The sequence below is a fragment of the Xylaria bambusicola genome (genome assembly GCF_022495145.1).
Source record: "Xylaria bambusicola strain CBS 139988 unplaced genomic scaffold F5B22scaffold_9, whole genome shotgun sequence".
In the NCBI taxonomy this organism is placed as follows: Eukaryota; Fungi; Ascomycota; class Sordariomycetes; order Xylariales; family Xylariaceae; genus Xylaria; species Xylaria bambusicola.
The window spans coordinates 42,412-60,739 of NW_025953562.1; the positions used below are offsets into that span (position 1 = coordinate 42,412).

Consider the following 18,328-nt stretch of genomic DNA (forward strand, 5'->3'; position numbering starts at 1 on the left):
TTACCGAGCCAATGAAAACGACTTCGACCGCAGCAAATCTAATCCGGAGATTAGTTATAATTCGTATAGCATGGGGATCTGTCGTTACCGCTGGTCGCCAATTTTATGTGAACAATTCTCGCCGGTCGAAATGCTGAGTCTATTTCTCAATTGAAGATTCTTCTTTATACATTCATCTTTCTCTTCTTTACTATTAGGTATGTGTTGCATCATACAAGGCTAATTCGCATGTGTGCAAATAATAGCCTTTCAAGTGTTGTGATGCATGACAAGGTTGGTTCATGTAATCGAGCACCTATCGCCCTCCAGTTCGCACGCTTCATTGGTGCCATGTCTGATAACGTAACTCTATAGCTAAATATTTAAGAAATTACAGTTCTTGGCCGGTAACTGGAATAAGGGTATCAATAGTTTTTTATTCTGAGTCATTTATACGACATCATTGCTTTCTATCTCTCCTAAAGCCCAAGCTACCATTCAGCTAAGTTATTGGCTTATAAATAGGAAGTAGATCTTTAGGAGTTTTCTGCAGAGCACTACCCATAAACTTCTGAATATAGTTAAGAATACCAGTCCAAAGAACGAAGCCAAAGATGTTGTTGCGTAGCCATATCCCCCAAGCCGTTTGCGGAGCCATAACAGTCGTGACAAATCGTGGCATCTGCCCAAAGTCGTTGATGAGTGGCCTCATACGTTGCTCGTAGGCTTGTAGCCCGGCTCTAATATCGTTCTTGTGCTCGCTGATCTCACCCGCTAGAACATAAGCGCCGGCCATTGCAAGACTTGTACCAACTCCAGTAAGACCGCTGGCGTAGCCCGCATCACCAACCATGACGAATCGGCCTTTCTGTAAGATAGGGGCCTTAACTTGGCAGATCTCGCTGGCATAGAGATCATCGGATTTCATCAGGCCCCCGAGAATTTCCGCGTCCTTCCAACCAACATTTTCATACCTCCGAGCGACGAATTCTTTGAGCGCTTGATCTCCCTGCTTCAGAGCCCCGCGAAATTGCAACATGGCGTCATGCTCACTCTTCGGGTAAGCTGACATCATGAAGACTCGATTAGCACCCGCATCAGGTGCTACGCCTATCATGCGACCGCCTGGCGCATTATATCCCAACCCGATTTTCTTGCCTTGTAGTAAATCTTGTGGCATGCGGAAATAGGCGCTCCAGCAGTTCGTCGAGACTACGTGGTCCCGGACGCCGCATCCGAGGCCAAGGGCGCGAGTCCGTGATGTTGTGCCATCACAGGCCACAACCAAATCATAATCCGACGAGGGAAATCCATTGGCGAATTCGACTGTAATGGGTCCGTCACCAGACGGTTGCTGCATTGTCGTGACTTGTTCGCCAAACACGTATTGGACGTTTTCGTTGTCCTTAGTCAAGTCGACAATTATTCTCGACAAGTCGCCTCGCAAGATCTCGTATTCTGAGATCAGTGTCTGTTGATCGGGGTTTCCCGTAGGCTTCAGGGTTCCGTAGGGCCTGCCGTCGCTGCGGATTAAGCTTAAGCCATCTATGTCGTATTTCTTGGCTTTCACCGCAGCCTCCATTCCGGGTATCATGCGCATCACCTCAAGACCAATTGTGCGTATGTCTATGTTCTGACCTCCTGTCCGTAGAGAGGGAAACCGTTCGACGACTGTGACCTTTGCCCCTGCTTTGGCTAGCCAGTACGCTGTCATGGGACCCGCTATAGATGCACCAGAGACGAGGACGTTTAATCCAGCCATGGCCGCTCAAAGGTGTGAAAGAAATTTGAATTTATGACTTTGTACAAGAAGGTGTTATAGGACATTAAACTTCAAATCCCCATATCTATGGGATGACAGCCTGCTATATAACGTCCAAATTTTTTTCGTTCAGTAATATGGCTTCCGTAGTAACTGGCTCAAGCGGGTTGCGCAGCGGGCCGCGGACTTTTTGAGGGGCCCGAGAAGTCCATATTCTACGCTACTGCATAGTGCACGATCGGTTGCGACCGGTCAGTCATTATGCCACAACGGCGCTGCTCATTTAAAGGTTCGCAAAGCCGCTAGCCCAAGATGACTGATCGTGGCATCCCTCATTTGGCTATTCAACGCCCCGACGGGTGCTGTGTACTAATTAGCATATTGCATCTAGAAGTCTACGTCACTATCTCCCGAAACCAATGATTGAAGAGCTACATAATAGGGTTAATATATTCGGTCAAGAAGCCGAGTCCGAAGATGGAATTGTTCTTACATATTACATCAGAAGTGGCAATCAAAGTTGAGCTGGGAGCACTCTGAGTCTACATCGCATAGGCTATTGCATCATGTAGCATACACATTACCTTAGACGGCGTGTTTAGTGAAAGAGCCATATATGTTCTTCTTGAAGTTAGAACATTAGAGTGTTGATGAAGGATGTGTTTCTCTAGTGAAGCAGCCTGCTTCTTAGCTGGTTCTCGCCGTGAACATATCATATCATTGATTGACATATTTTAAACATTTACCAGTTCGCTATGCCCATCAATAATAATGGAAGCAGGGTTTAGGCCGTAATATGAGGGCGATTAACTGTTAGATTCTTAGTGAAATACGCGACAGTGATATGCATACGATAAGATTTCCCACTACGGTCTATCTATAACGATGTGATATGTAGCCTTTGTTGGGATAAGCGAACTTGCGCACTGTAGCTACTAGTTGTATCAACTCGCGTCAACTTGCAATCCACCAACCGAGTTTCAACCACTCTAGTTTAGTTATCTATTTCACGCATCTCTGCTCAGCTCTGATATTTGTCGCTCCCAAGCGTAGCAAAGGGATATAGTAGCGGGGTTCTGCCAATGCCCTAACTTCTCATTCACCAACAACACAAAATTTACGGACGTTACGCATCATTGATCCGCGTAAAGATGTCCACACGGTAGTATGCGTGGTGTCTATTGCTGGCGATTTTTCTATCATATATAGTTACAAATACGACTAGAGAATGCAAAGCCACCTCGCCATATCCCTAGGCACGAAAAGGAGCAGAATGATATCAGTATTATGTAGATAATACGCATTTCGTACCTCTGCAAATACTAATTATCGGTCGCGCTTCCCAGATAGGACACTTTGTATAATCCAAGTTCCACAATTAAGCGCCATATCTCAGCTGTATAGCCCGCATTCGGGGGTTCAACAGTTGAAATAGTACAGTGTGAGTAGTACTGTAGATGAGGAATCATATGTATATTGCATTAAGGAACTAAGTCTAGGTACTATAGGTTAGGGTGGTACATCTGTTTATATAATAAAGTATGTGTAGGTTAAAGTACCAGCTACCAGGATTATCCATCCTTGCCTTCCTAATTCCAATATTCCCATTCGAACCATATATACTTTTAAAGCTATTATAAGTTTTATTTTATAACTATTCCTTATTATATATAAAATCGTATATAGTTTTTAAAGTATATGTCTTCCTTTCCTTAATAGGGTAGGTTCTTAAATTTAACCTATTTAAATAACTTTAATAGCGTTTTTGGAAGATATTTATCTTTACCTCCCTTGCTTAAATCTATATTATATTAAACCCTTATCATAATTATCTTTTATTTAATTTTAAAATATTTAATAAATATTTATTATTTTTTAAAAAGTATTCTTTTTTATCGTTTTAACTTAAATAAAGCGGATAATAAATTATAATTTTAAATTAAAATATATTTTCCTTTTATTCCCTTTAACTTAATAATAGCAATAAAAAAAACGTACTATTATTTATTTACCTATTAATTTTCTATAATAGGCCTATTTAAAATATTAAATATTATAATTTTAAAGTTATTTTTATTAATATTTAATACCTTTATAAAATATTTAAAAATATTTTTACTATTTATATTTAATATATAATTAAATTAATTTACTTAATTTTATTTATTATAAAAGGAAATAATTTATAAATAAATATATAGTAGTTTTTTTTACCTTTAACGAAGTTTAAAGTAGCCTAATATTAAAAGTAATTCTTTTTATAGTTAAAATTATTATAGGAATATTTTAATATTTATTTTAAATATTTTTAAATTTAATAATAAATTTTTAAAGTTTATTAAAAACTTAGGTAATTTAAATAAAGAAAAGTTTAATAATTTAAATAAGCTTAATAATTAAAATTAAAGTAGCTTTAATAATTTTTATAATTATATTATTAATATTTTTAAAAATTTTAATATATTAAATATATAAATAAAATTATTTAAATATATTTTTTTTATAATCTTTATTCCTATATATTCTTTTTAAGGTAAAGATTTTAATGTTAATTATTTTACCCCTTTAAAGCATTTTCCTATAAAGTAACCTATTTAATTGCTTTATAAATAATAATATTAATTAATTTATAAATAAATAAAGAACTTAATAATATTAATATTTAAAGTATAATTTAATTAAATACTAATTAAATAAAGCATTAAAATATTTTAAATCCTTTAAAATAGGGCGTTTTAAAAGATAAAAGTCCTATTAAAATAAATTATATAAGTTTTAAAAAAGGTATATATTTATAAAGCTAAAGTTAAAGGTATTTATTTTATTTTAAGTTTTTTTAATATATATAATTAAAGTTTTAACTTATTATAGGGTTTTTAATTAATAAGGGGTAAAATTTAATAATTTTCCTATTTGCTTTATAGTTAAAAACCTAATGCATTTTAAAAGGTAATAAATTTATCCCTTAAGAATAGTTTAATTAAACCGTTAATTATTTATTTAAATATATAAATTTATTAAAATTCGATATTTCCTTTTTAAAAAGCTTCCTTATAAAAGGTTTATTAAATAAGGATATACTTTATTTTATTATAAAATTAAGGGTTTTTTATTATAGTTATAACCTTTTAATTATTTTTATAAATAATAATAGCTATTATTTATTTTTTATAAATATTTAGCTTTAAAAATAAACGTTTTAATTATATTACTTCTTTTATAGCTTATATTTAACTTATTAATTTTAATTTATATAAAAATAGCGTTATACTTTATTACCTTTTTAAACTTTAATTAATTATATTATTATTAATATTAAAAATATACTTTATAATTAACCGCTTAATTTATATATAGCTAGCCTAATTAATATTAATTTAACTTATTAAATCCTATAGTTTATTTTAATAATATAGCTTATAATTAATCGTTTTATAAAAGTATTATAGGATTTATTAAATAGCTTTATTATATATTAAAGTAGGATTTTTTATATATTTATTTAAATATAAAACAATATATATAATATTAGGTTAAATATTAAGTATAATATATATTAAATAATTAATAGCTTTTATATATTATTATATATTTTTCTTTAATACTTTATAATTATTTATTAGTTTAAGAATTTTATTAATATTTATAAATATAATAATAATATATACCTTTTATTAACTTAATTCCTTAATAATCTTTTTTAAATAGGCTTTTTAGCTTAATTTAATACTTTTATTTTTCCTATTTTATATAATAGCTATATTTAGGTAAAAAAAATATAGTTTTAAGTGTTATATTTTAAATTTATTAAATAAAGCTTTTTTAATTTTAATAATCTTTTCCTTTAAAGGGCTAACTATTAATAGATTATTTATATAAATAGTAATATAAATATATCCTTTTATAAAAATGCTAATATTAAAATCTAATAATTTAAAGTTAAAGGTTTTTAAAAATATAGTTAAAGTTTAATATTAAACTTAAAATATTTACTTTAAATTATATAATACTTTATTTAATTTATAAACTTTATTAATTTTATCTTTAAATTTAAATAGCTATTAAATATAAATGTTTTCTTTTACTTTATTATAAAAAAAAGCTATTTTTATATTTATTTATTTAATTTCTAAATTAAAGGCTATAGCAATAGTAAAAATAGCTTTATAGCTTATTAATTTTATTATAAATATAAACGTTTTATTATAATCTTTTTTAAATATTTATTTAAAGCTGTATATAATTTATTATACTTTATATTTAATAATTTTACTATTTAAACCTTGTTTAATTTTATATATCTATTTTCCATTTATTAAAGATCTTTTAATTAATAATTTATAAAATTTCCAAATTTAATTATTAATTAAAGATTAATATTTTACTTTTATAGCTTTATATTATTTAAACTATTTAATATTTTCCTTTACTTATTTATAACTTTTTAATTCTATTTTTACTATTAAAAAATAAATAATAAAGCTATAATAATAAGTTTAAAAAAAGGTAACGAAGCTTATAAATTATAATAAAGTTAATTAAAAGCTTATATTTAAAGCTATAAATTATAATAGTTATTTAGAATTTTTTAATTGGATTTTTTAATTTAAAATTTAATAGTTTAAGGTATAGTATAAGGGAATACTATTTTTTATCTTTTATAAATTTATCTTTTAATTTAAAACCTAATAATACTTTAGTATATATTAATAATATATAAATATTTAAAGGTTAAGTTAGAAATAAATTAAAGGGAAATCCTTTTACTTCTTTTTTAACTATTTTATATCTTTTTTAATAACTTAGTAATAATAATATTTTTTACCTTTTTTTTACTTTTTTAGCTATAGCTATAGTAATTTTTTTAATATTCTTTATTAAAACGTATAGGTATTTTTTTATAAAAATTATATCATAAATATTTATAATTAAATAATTATTTAAACGAAGAACTTTTTTAATCGTAATACTTTTTCCTTTATATTTTAATATAAAGTAATTTATTATTTTATTTTTAAATATACTTTATTTTATTTATAATTTATATTTACCTTTTACTTTAAAGGTTATTATTTTATATATATTAGGTTTTTTTTTATATTAATTTTTATAGGATATTATATTTAATTTTTTAAATCTCCTTTTATTTTAAATAAAAGCTACAATTTTAATAAAAATGGGCTAATATTTTAAAGGTATTTCCTTTTCTTTAATAATAGTTAATAATAATCTTATTAAATCCTTTAAGGTATATATAGTTTATTTAGATTTTTTATTTTATTAATATTAATTTATTATTATATAATAAATAATAATACCTTTTAATATATAATAATTAATAAAATTACCATTTATATAAAAGTTTAATTTATTTAAAGTAATTATTTTATATTTTCTTTTAAACCTTTTCTACTTTTATAAAAAGTTTTTAAATTTTATAAATTAATTGTTTAATTTAAATAATATTAAAACTTAAACTATTCCTATAAAGTTATAAATAATAGTTAACCACCCTATTAAGCTATTATAGCTTTATAATATATTTATAAATATATTAACTTTATTAAAATAAAGTAATTTAATAAGGTAAATTCCCTTTAATAGCTTCCTTTAATAAAGTAAAGCTTATATTTTACTATTTATATAAACTTTATAAAAGTAATATTTAATTTAAGGAATAAATCCTTATATTATTTTTATTCATTTTTTAATTTTTTTATTATTTATATATTTAAATTATTTATATTATACTTTTAAGATAAAATTAATAAAATATATATAAAAAGTAATATTAAAAGTAACTATTTAAAGGTTTTTATTTAATTAATTAACTATATATAGTTTTTTAAATTCCCTTATAGTTATAAAGGTATATTCTTTTATTATTATTTATACCTTATTTTAATAGAATAAAAATTTAGCTTCTTTTTTTATTAATTAAGCAATAAAAACTAAGTTAATACTTATTTTAAAGCAATAAATAATATTATAAATAATAACTATTTTAATTTATTTATTAATAATTATAGGGAACTTTATAATTCCTATTTATTTAAGGGTTATTATTATATCTTTTATTTTATAAATAAGTAGTTTATTATAAAAATAAGTTTTAATAAATAATATTTTATTATTAAAGTTTATTTAACTATAATTATTATTAAAAATAATATAGTTAAATATTTACTTTATAAATTCTTTTACCTTTAATTTTAATAGATTTAAAAAGTTAATTTTTAATAGGGCCTTTTTAAAATTTAATTTTAATAAAATTATTACTATTAATGTTTAAAGTATAATGTTAATTAATATTAATATTTTTCTAAGTTAATCTTCTTTAAGTTAAGCTTATTTAAGTTAAGTTTATTTAAGGTATAATTCCTTTATTTATTTAAAATTATTAAATATTTAATTTAAGATGCTTAGCTTTCAACTTAATAATTCTTTTATTAGTTTAGTATTATTTTTAATAGTAAGGAATATTAAATTTAAAGGCTAAATTAGTAATAATAAATTAGTTATAGCAAGTATAATAACGTTAATGTTGTTGTTAGTAATTAGGTTATTATTATTATTATTGTTTTCATTTAGCTTAAATCTTTTATTTCCTTTATTATTATTCTACCATTTTGGAACCTTTTTTAAGTATTTAAAAAAGTATTTATTGTTATTGTAGTTAATATTCTTTCTATTAATAGTAATATAATAATAATATCCTACCTTAAGTACCTTTTATTTCTTTTAACAATTGTTTTAATTATTCCCTTTATTATTATTTTTATTTTAATTATATTGTTAAAAAAAAAGGGAAGCATTAATAAAATTTTAAATAGCTATCTTTTTTATTTATTCTTCTTATAATACCTTTATTAAAGTTAATTAAAAAGTAGCTTTTTTTATTATTTTTTTACTTAATACCTTTTAAATAGTAATAATATAGTTTATTTTAAGAAAGGTTAAAATAAATATTAAATATTTATTATTAAAGCTAAATAAAAACTTTATAAAAAAAAAGGCTTATTTAAAGTATAAATTTCTATATTTAATTCTTTAAAATCTAATCTTATTAACCTTAACTTAATTATAAAGGTTAAAACTAATCCTTTTATAGCTAATAAAGTAGTTTACTATTTATTTAATAGGTTTTAAAAAGTTAAACTATTAATTAATTTAAATTTCTCTTTAATTAGATTTTAAATATTTATTATAATAATCTTTATATCTATATCCTTTTTCTATATTTTATAATTTAAAATAACTTTAAGTACTTTTTTTTATTATAGCTTTAAATATAGCTTAATACTTTTTATTATATAATCCTTTAATTTATTTAAGCTTTATATAAAGTAGTTCCAATTAATATATTTTTAATTTTAATAGGTTATTTTTCCTTAGCTTTTTTAAACAAATAGTTAGCATATTTTATTATATAAATATAATTAATTATCTTTTTTTTAAATTTAAAATATTTAAATAAGGATTTAAATATTATAATTTAATTAAAAGATAAAGAGTTAGTTTTAATTTCTTTATTTATTTTAATTTATTTTAAAAATTAATTAATATAAAGTATTATTATTTAAAGTATTATTTTTTAAAATAGATAGATTTAATATAAGTTTGTTAAAATTGTTATTATTTAAAATATTAATATATTTAAATATTATTTATTTTAAAAATAATAAAGATATTTTTAATAATAGGAACTTAATAATAACTTTAAATTTAAATAAATTAATTTTATTAATATTATTAAATATAGAAATTAATAATACTTTTTTAAATAAAGAGAATAATAGAAGTTATAGTAATAAAATAAATAATAATAATATTTATAGTTAATAATTATAATTAATAAGGTTTTTATAAAAGAGTTTTAATTATTATTTATTTTTAAATTTTTATATAAAAAAGGGAAAGTTCTTTTTATTTAAAAAATAATAATAAATAAATAAAATAAGTAGTTAAGTTCTAAGGTTATATTTAATTATGGATTTTTAAATCTTTATAAATAAATTTAGCTTAGCCTTTAAATGTTAGTTTATTTTAAATCCTAAGGTTAATATTATCTTTTTATTATTTTAATCATTTTTATTCCATCCAATTTTTAATTATTAAGGTAATAAATAATAGTATTTTAATTTCTTTTTAATAGTTTATATTTTATAGCGTATTATTTATTACTTTAAGGCGTTTTCTTTTAGATAAAAGTAATAATAACTATTAATAATAAAGGTAAAATTTTAATATTTTCGTTAATATATTAGGAGGAGGTATAGTTATTTTGATTTCTGTTATTTTAATAAGTGTTGTATTTTTGGTAGGTACGTTTATATATTAAGGTGTGCAGTAGGGGGTACGCTATTAGGGTACAGTATTCCTATTATTATAGTATTTTTAGCATTTTTTTACCCTTGTAGCTTAATGAAAAGAGCAGTAGTTGTTTGCTATAAATAAAGATATTTTTAATTTTAATATAATATACTTATAATTGAAATAGATTAAATAAGGTAAAATGTTAAAAGTTATTAAGGTTATAAACTTCTGGGCTTATAACTAATTAAAATAATACAGTATAAGTAATACTGTAGATGAGGAATTATATATATATTGCATTAAGGAACTAAGTTTAGGTATTATAGGTTAGGGTGGTATATCTGTTTATATAGTAGAATATGTGTGGGTCGAAGTACCAGCCACCAGGATTATCCATCCCTGCCTTCCTAATTCCAATATCAACTATCTACTGTAGATGCAATGGAAAGAATCTAGGGAAATTTTGTTGACATTTGAATGAGACAACATTGGCATGGTAACAGCAATTGAGTGGTAAGTGATGGACAAAATTGTTTATCATGGGCTTTCTGTCGTTGAATATATCTTTTCGGCGTTTTGTAATAAATCAGCTAGATTTAGAGGATCACATAAACCGCGGAGGCTGCAGCCGTAGGAACCTTCAAGTTACATTGATTACACTAAGCCTTGGGCAGCGAGTCGAACCTTCGCGGATGACGTTAGAGGGGATAGCTCGGGGCTTGGGGACTAACCCGTTCCAAGACCCCAAAGTCCCGGGATTTTGATAGGTTCGGCAATATAAAGAGGATTCTTTCGTGGTCATGTCAGGTGGGTTACTGTTTGGACAGGGGAGAGCTGCGCATATGGTCAGCACATTGTGGCTGAATATAATATGATTAGCTTACGCGGGGCATGCCCAAGAAAACAATAACCCTAATTACATACACTTTTACTCCAGGCCGATATCCGTACCCAGCAATTTACTTTGGGCACTATTCATCCATGGCTACCGCATCCGCCCATGTTCAAGAGGATGCGGTGCCGCAGCAATGTCAAATCGGGCCCAAGCACCCCGAACTGAAAGATTTAGTTGGAGCTGTTTTCGATCAAAAATTCAAGATCGGACAGTTTATCCATGAAGAATATCACTTTCTTGCATTCTCTGTAGAGTCCGTTCCGACTCCAGAAATTGAGTGTGGTTTGAATAAAGATCAGAATATGTGTAACTTCCAGGCACGAGTTTACGATTTCAATAATCTATCGCCGAAAATTAAGGCATATAGGTCACGCAACCTAAAACGAATAGCCAAGCGCACCATTGTCTCTGAGAATTGGCGTAACAGGGTGGTTGTCATATATAGATGTGGTCCGGTGGAAGAATTGTTGGGCAAGGAACCCGCAGACCCGTCGGCCATACAGATTCAGAGCGCATCGCAAACGCCAAATCTCCAACATACCGAAACACGGAAAGCTCCAAAGCCTAAATCAAACTATAAGCGCGAGTCCGATCGTCTGCGGCAACGTGATAGGCGGAGAGCAATGAGACGGCGACATCACACAATCAGTGAGTTTGATACAGAACCTGACATATATGGTGATGTCCACTCCAAGATATTCAAAGCAAACAAAGCCATTCAAACACGAAAAGAAGATCTGGACGGAGCAACATTGTACATGCTGGAAAACATGCATCTAAATTCAAATCCGCATCCAGTTATACTTGCATTATTACCTCCTAGTTTACACCAGGCGACGAGGGAGTATCTCCAGGCTCGTCGGTCGGAGATTCATTTTGAGAATGACTACGAAAAGTCCGAGTACGTTGAGATCAAAGAAAGGGAGCTAGTAGAGATACGACGGTTAAACAAGAAAGTCACGAGTCTCATACAAGAAGTCAATAACAAACTAGAGGTGCTGATGCAACAGAAGAAGTTATACCACAATGGCACGAGAGCATGGAGACAGCTGGAAAATACAATAGGGCAGCAGTTCCAATGGTACATGGTACTTCTAGCCGCGGAAACGCAACTACCCGCTTTCGCAGAGGAAGGAAGAAAACAAATTAGTATTTTCAGGAAGGAAACTCAACGGTTTCCTCAGATGAGAGAAGAAACCAAGAATTTGAGCTATCGTCAATGGATTCGACACATAATGCCTGGCTCGCAAGCATACGCTTGGCTGCATTTACGCCTCTGATGAGCCTGATTTCTCTGGGGATTGGGGCACATTTGGGAGCATCCCAGTTTAGGGGGGGGTCAAAGTCCGATTGAGAAATACATTCATTATGAGTGCCTGACTTGGTGGATTGACGTCCTCTGAATTGAGGATTCTTGGGGAAACAGATGGGTGCTGCGATGTACAAAGTTGGGCTTTCGTTTTCCCTATTCTCCAGATCCAATATTCGTAATAGTACTTTGTGTTTTTTGTTTTGCAGCAAAGCTATGGCACATTGGTGTTTTTGAATTCATCTTTCCTGTTTTTCTATAACCTATCGCGTTCCATGGATCATCCAGGTCCTGCCCAAGCCATTCAAGCATTTGATAGCTCATTGTGTCACTACTGGGAAGTTTGTATGTGTCTGCTTACATTGTCAGCTTGGCCTAGGTACATTGGTATACAGATGGGATGCGAATAGTACCATCTTTCTTTGCATTCTCTACCTTGGAGCTTGAAGTTGGCATCTTGAAGCGCGAGCGAGATCTTCGAACAGAGGTTGGCCCAAAGCGGATGTAGGATTTGACTGAGTTTCTTAGGATAAAGTTGAGAATCTCAGCTGAAGCTTCTTGGTCATTGATGCATCTTTAATATTCATCCATAGCAACGGGGTTCTCTAAGAAGGTGTAATTGGACGCACGTAGTGTCGTCCTTCATGGCGGCTAGAGTTTTGGGCCATTTTCTTGATTGGATGTTTAGAAGATCAAGGCGATTCACGCATCTCGTTGCTGAGGCACAAGAAGAAAGAACACGATGCATTGAGCATCCTTCTCTATCATCCAATAAATTAAATGGCCTGCAAGTTCTCAAGCGAATTCATAATCATCCCAAGGGACAGAGAGCAGTTCACTGCACACATCTTAGTCTAGCCTTCACCGATTACGCAACTGCGCCCCATACTACCTGGGTTGCTATTACTTCGTTGATTCTATATATACCTGGCGAATGAGAAAATAGGCCTGAGAGATTGAGCCTGGGGAAGAGAAATTGAGCCAATCAAAAAAAAGGCCCTCCGAAGCCATGCTCACTTGAGCTGAAACCCTGGTCTTTCGCCTGAAAGACAGGCCCCACCTTTGGCGGGAGTTGAGTTAGGTTAGGTATATGTTGATACTTTTATTCTTAAAGCCAGTTTTCGAGCTCTTTCTTCTCAGGGTCAATCGCCGTTTGGTATACGGATCGTTCGGTATCGCTTGCCCTTGGTGGTGACCGGCTACTAGAAGTCAAATATTGCCGTTTAATGCTCTGAAAACCTATTCCGTAAGTTCAAACAGAGTCCAGTCGTCCTTCGTCGCACGTCATTGCTGGGTCCTTGTGCCCCGCGGACGAACAGATTTTGCAAGAAGTCATCCTAGTACAGGCACATTGTTTTGAGTGGGATGCTAACGAACACCCAGCTCCCCCCAAATTTGTTGTAAGACCATTCTGGTCCATTGATTCCTTCCTTCGTTTGGATCAGGGAGCGCCGGTGTAGTGAACCGGCGCTCCTCCCATTCGAAGCCACAACAATGATCACCATTTAGAACAAGAGAAGTCCGAGGAGGACACCTTTTACTATTTCGATTTTAAAAAGTACTATGATACATCCGAAGAAGGCATTGTCCCTGAGACTTCCAAACTGCACGCTGGTTTGCGCGTGAAAACGCCTGCCACCGTCGATCGCGTAGTTCAGCAAGATGCCCTTAACGGACACGGCCCATCTCAGATATTGTTAACTCCAATAGTTGCAACCCTTCATAACTCCGACACGACGCCATCTTCAGAGAACTCCAGGTTTCCCGTCGGTCAAGACTTGTCCCTATTACCTGGTGGTCGCATGTCCTTATTCCAAACACCACCTGAGTCTGCGTGTAGCCCCCGTTCCAGCATCTCTCAAGCCTCGTTAGCACAGCGAACAGGCATTTATATCTGTGAAATATGCTGGGAGCACCAGTCTAGCACCAAGGAACTTGTGTAAGGCGTTATCAGAAGCTCGGGCAACGTGCCATGCTAACGGAGCACGTATTAGTGACCACCTTGTGTCAAGGCATTCCAGCATCACGCAAAGGGCGGGCTCCTATCACTGCGGACGGTCAACCTGTCGTAAAACTGTCAAGTCACTTAAGGACTTCGAACGCCATTTGATAAGCATGCATGACGATTGTAATGCACCATGGCACTGTCGCTGCGGTTATACTTCTCGAAGAAAGGACCGTTTCCGAAAGCACTTGGACGAGAATAAGTGCCGAGAAGCCTCGCCCTACACGTACGCGTGCTCGTGTGGGAGCTTTGCAATTGACAGTCGTCACGACGCGGCGTCTGCCATTTTTAAAGCCCATTTTGATCCATGCGGGAGAAGGCGGAGAGGACGGCCGAAGAAGAGTTAAAAGGTTCGCAACATCGGAGAGGACGGATTTGTGAGAAATCAATCATTATCAGTATGGCTATGAAGGCATGGTAACCGGTGCGGGTTATCATCCGATCAAAGATTCCTGCCTCGTATCGACACCATCCCGTACTAGATTTTTCTATGACGAGCTTCATAGCGTGGGCCTGTATCATCAGCTTACTACAGTCGTTTGGTAAGAGTTTGAATTCCTCGGGTATATCCTGTGAAATTTCGGGTGATCATCCCGGTCGATTGCTCTGGAAATCTGAATTCGCCTGTTGGACATCGGCCGTGAAGGTCCAGGCAAGGCCGCGCCGACAATCGCCACGACAAAACCTGTGCGCATGGCTATGCTCACCAAGGCTTCTTTCTTTTGTTGAAGATTGACATTGTCACCGGATACAACGGAGACAATTAGTGTTGAAGTTGGCGTTTTGGTTTGTTTTGTTTTCTCTGCTTTCATTTCTTTTCCCAGATACTCCGTATATACCGTCGTTTCTATCCGGGAACATGGAGGCTTCTGGTGTCGTCATTTGGTGCGTTTGAAAGGTAATTCCCTTCCAGAATCCTCGTGTATACCGTTGTTTCTATCCGGGAACGCGGAGGCTTCTGGTTTCCTTAAAATGTATTTCATTCCAAGGATTTCTTCTTTTTACTTCTTCCTTTTTCTTATTTCCCCTGTCTTGCTTGACATAAAACTGACAAAAAAAGAGAAAGCAAAAAAGAGAAAAAAAAAAGGCAGAAGAATAATTTGGAGATGGAGTTGCAATGTCAATCGGCGTCGTCGCAGCTCCTGTTCCATTAGAGTTCTTATTTTATATCGCCGGTTCTATCCGAGCACAGCCTGCCACATGAAATGATGTTATGATGTTATGATTTTCTAGTTAGCTATTGTCTAGGCTCTCTATAATTCCAGAACAGGTTTCTTGGCAATTATTTATAATGTGTCAGACACTACTAACGATCCATTGGAGTGCAGTGTCAAGTTCCGTTTCGGTATCCTCATGCATGAATACATCTTGTAGATCTTGGGCAATTGACGCTTCATTGGTATAGTTGAAGGGCTCTTGTCGCGCAAATATCTTACCGAATTTCAGCAAACCCGAATAAGGGATCACTAGAGGCCCATACTACCAGTAAGACAGGAAGCTCATAGAAATATCAGAAGACGTGAGTGAGAATTGGCACAGAAAGCTCAATGGCTATCTGCTAAAATTATTCCTAATGTTTCCGATTCTGAGTATGAGATCTACTGAAGCAATAGAAATGAAAAATTTATCGTTGCTGGCTATCAAGTTACACTGCTTTGGGTGATATATGTCTATTCAGGCCAGATACCAAGTCAAGTTAGAAGCTATAGATATGACAGATTAATTATACCATATATTGGTCTGAGAATGGGCAAACTTGAAGCAAGAGTGTTTCAACCCACTTCTCTTAGATCGTGTTGATCACACGCCAACAAAAGATTCCTCTGGAGTATGTCTAAATCTCTTCTACTAGCTCCATGATAACTGGGAAGGTCCCATCTCCTTCCTTGAGAGTGTAGTTTGAGTAGGGGTTATCGGGAACACGCCACTGCATAGCCTGCGCGTCGGCAGTGCTGGTAGGAGGGTGCTGAATCCACCACGTGAAGATTTGTGTAGAGATAACCCCTCCAGTGTATCCCGCAGGATAGATGGGAACGTCTCCTTCCTATATACCACCAGATTCAGTTAGGGTGATCACCGGATGCAATGAAAGCAAATGTCAGTCAAACGATGTGGTAGGGGTCTTACTGGTCCATCGACAAGATCGTAACCCCATCCTTCTTCTTGGCATGTCCACCTGCCGTCCGGGCCAAAACCGCCGTTAGGTAGACGATAGTCAGTACCACAGATGTAGTTGTTCTTGACTGTCCTTATAACTGAGGTAAAGTAGTCCTCAAGCTCGCCAGTCGCTGGAATCCAGTTGAATGTAGCACAGTTCTCCTCGGAAACAGGAACAACAAGGCCATCCTCATTCAGACACCCGACGGTTTCGTCTGGGAGGTCCCTCGGGTAGTTTTGTCTCCAGTATGTGCAGCCAGGGCGTAGAATGATCTTGCGACCACTGGCACCGAAATACGGGTCAATATTGACGTACCCCGGATTTCCGTACTCATCCCTGGGGTCATCCCAGACAATCGGGCATTGGGACTGAGCAAGTGCCGTGGTGGCAGTGGCTGCAGCTAGCAGTGAGCTTGTGGTTGCACTAAGCTTCATGATGAAACGAAGGTTTTGGGTGAGGCTCAAAAGCAGTGAGTTGCTGGTGTCTCATTTGAAAGCATAGCTGGTAAAAGTCGTTATTTATACATCTTTGATTCCCTTTCCTTCACCCAAAGACGAAGTCCTACACACGGCGTATTCGTCACCGTATATCTTAGTTCTTACTTAAACCTTGATCCTCCCAAGCCCGAAATGGCGTGGGTCATCGAAACGGCTTCTCAAAGAGGCAAGTCTGAGGATAGCGTGCGGCACAGTAGTGGTCTGTTATGTAACCTTTACTTGCCAAGTCCATGCGATGAAGCTTTTAACAAGACCACAGAGCCATAGTGTAATGGGAATGTGCTATTTTTATATTTGTCGTGTTAGTGTAAATATTTTTAGTGGCCATTGCAGCACCCACATCGAGACCAACTTTCGCAGTACCATAGATGAAGCTTGATGAGACATTGAACGATTGGCATGGTTATATACTGAATTATTAGTCGCTTTTTATATAACTATATTTAAATCATAATAAATCAATTTGACTGTGTCAGTGGCTTCGTTGCAGATAGAACCCGACCACGTGGGTGGCTGATGTATGGCTGCCACCAATCCTTATGATACTTCACGAATTCGACCTCTGTTGGAACCATTTACCTTATACTAGTAAAAGTAATATCTGAATCCCTACAGACCAACAGATTCATTTCTCTAACTCATTGTATACGTATATTAGTCAAAGTCAGACCGCTGCTGCCATGGTGTAAGAATGAGATAATGTGAGATGTTTATGTATGCCGTGTTATCATTCGTGAATGTGGAAGTGCTTTGTGTGGAAGGTTCATCTCATAAATTCATCCTCTTTGCTGGGTCTACTATGAGGCGACCATAGCCAAACTGTTTCCAGGTTGGCGAACCATAAACGAGGAAGACCTGAAGGCATCACATGCGGCGAAATCCGTCACGCAGAGGTATGAATATTTTCAGACACGTGTCCAGACGTTGCAGGCTCAATGCCAGGATGCCATCTCGAATCTCATGAACAATATCAACTCCAAAGAGGCCCAAAACTCCTATGAATAGTCTTGGAGGCTCGGCAAACTCGCCTTCCTTGGCCTTCTCTATAACAAGGGCAGATGAACTGGGCTTGGAATTGAGGCTTCTGATTACAATGATCAACTAGGGCTGCATTAGTCCTTGACCAACCAACTCCTTCTCGGCTGTTGGTGGCTTGAGATGACTCTATATACAAATGATCTGCCAGCCCAGACCGCCTGGGTCTCTAGGGTCTGTTTCAAGAAGCGAAATCTGTATAACCTCACTTTCCAATATTGCCTAATACTGCCTGCATGTCTTGGAAGGTCATGAACAGCCTGCAATGGTCCTTCGTACGGCCGGAGTGCAAGGCGAACTGCATGCTTCAACCGGTACAGAGGTTACACGTGTAACATTCTCGTTCGCGCCACTTTCGCTCACCACGTCATT

The 18,328-nt window shown here is 33.1% G+C and overlaps 4 protein-coding genes across 4 annotated transcripts; 2 read left to right on the forward strand and 2 right to left on the reverse strand.

Annotated features, from left to right (window-relative positions):
• Positions 1-399: 399 nt before the first annotated feature.
• F5B22DRAFT_565665 (oxidoreductase) lies at positions 400-1,874 on the reverse strand. The gene has a single exon (XM_047973095.1). It carries the CDS (start codon positions 1,739-1,741, stop codon positions 482-484), a length of 1,260 nt encoding a protein of 419 aa, XP_047833207.1. The 5' UTR covers positions 1,742-1,874; the 3' UTR covers positions 400-481.
• A 9,102-nt stretch (positions 1,875-10,976) lies between these two features.
• F5B22DRAFT_565669 (uncharacterized protein) lies at positions 10,977-12,325 on the forward strand. Its single transcript, XM_047973096.1, has one exon. It carries the CDS (start codon positions 11,039-11,041, stop codon positions 12,230-12,232), a length of 1,194 nt encoding a protein of 397 aa, XP_047833208.1. The 5' UTR covers positions 10,977-11,038; the 3' UTR covers positions 12,233-12,325.
• A 1,542-nt stretch (positions 12,326-13,867) lies between these two features.
• F5B22DRAFT_565698 (uncharacterized protein) lies at positions 13,868-14,700 on the forward strand. The gene is made up of 2 exons (XM_047973098.1): positions 13,868-14,200; positions 14,256-14,700. Exons 1-2 carry the CDS (start codon positions 14,064-14,066, stop codon positions 14,611-14,613), a joined length of 495 nt encoding a protein of 164 aa, XP_047833209.1. The 5' UTR covers positions 13,868-14,063; the 3' UTR covers positions 14,614-14,700.
• Positions 14,701-15,877: 1,177 nt separating this feature from the next.
• On the reverse strand, positions 15,878-17,026 carry F5B22DRAFT_565677 (uncharacterized protein). The gene is made up of 2 exons (XM_047973097.1): positions 16,394-17,026; positions 15,878-16,310 (listed from the first exon to the last, which is right to left on the reverse strand). The coding sequence occupies exons 1-2, from the start codon at positions 16,856-16,858 to the stop codon at positions 16,101-16,103; spliced, it is 675 nt and encodes a 224-aa protein (XP_047833210.1). The 5' UTR covers positions 16,859-17,026; the 3' UTR covers positions 15,878-16,100.
• Between the last annotated feature and the right edge of the window lie 1,302 nt (positions 17,027-18,328).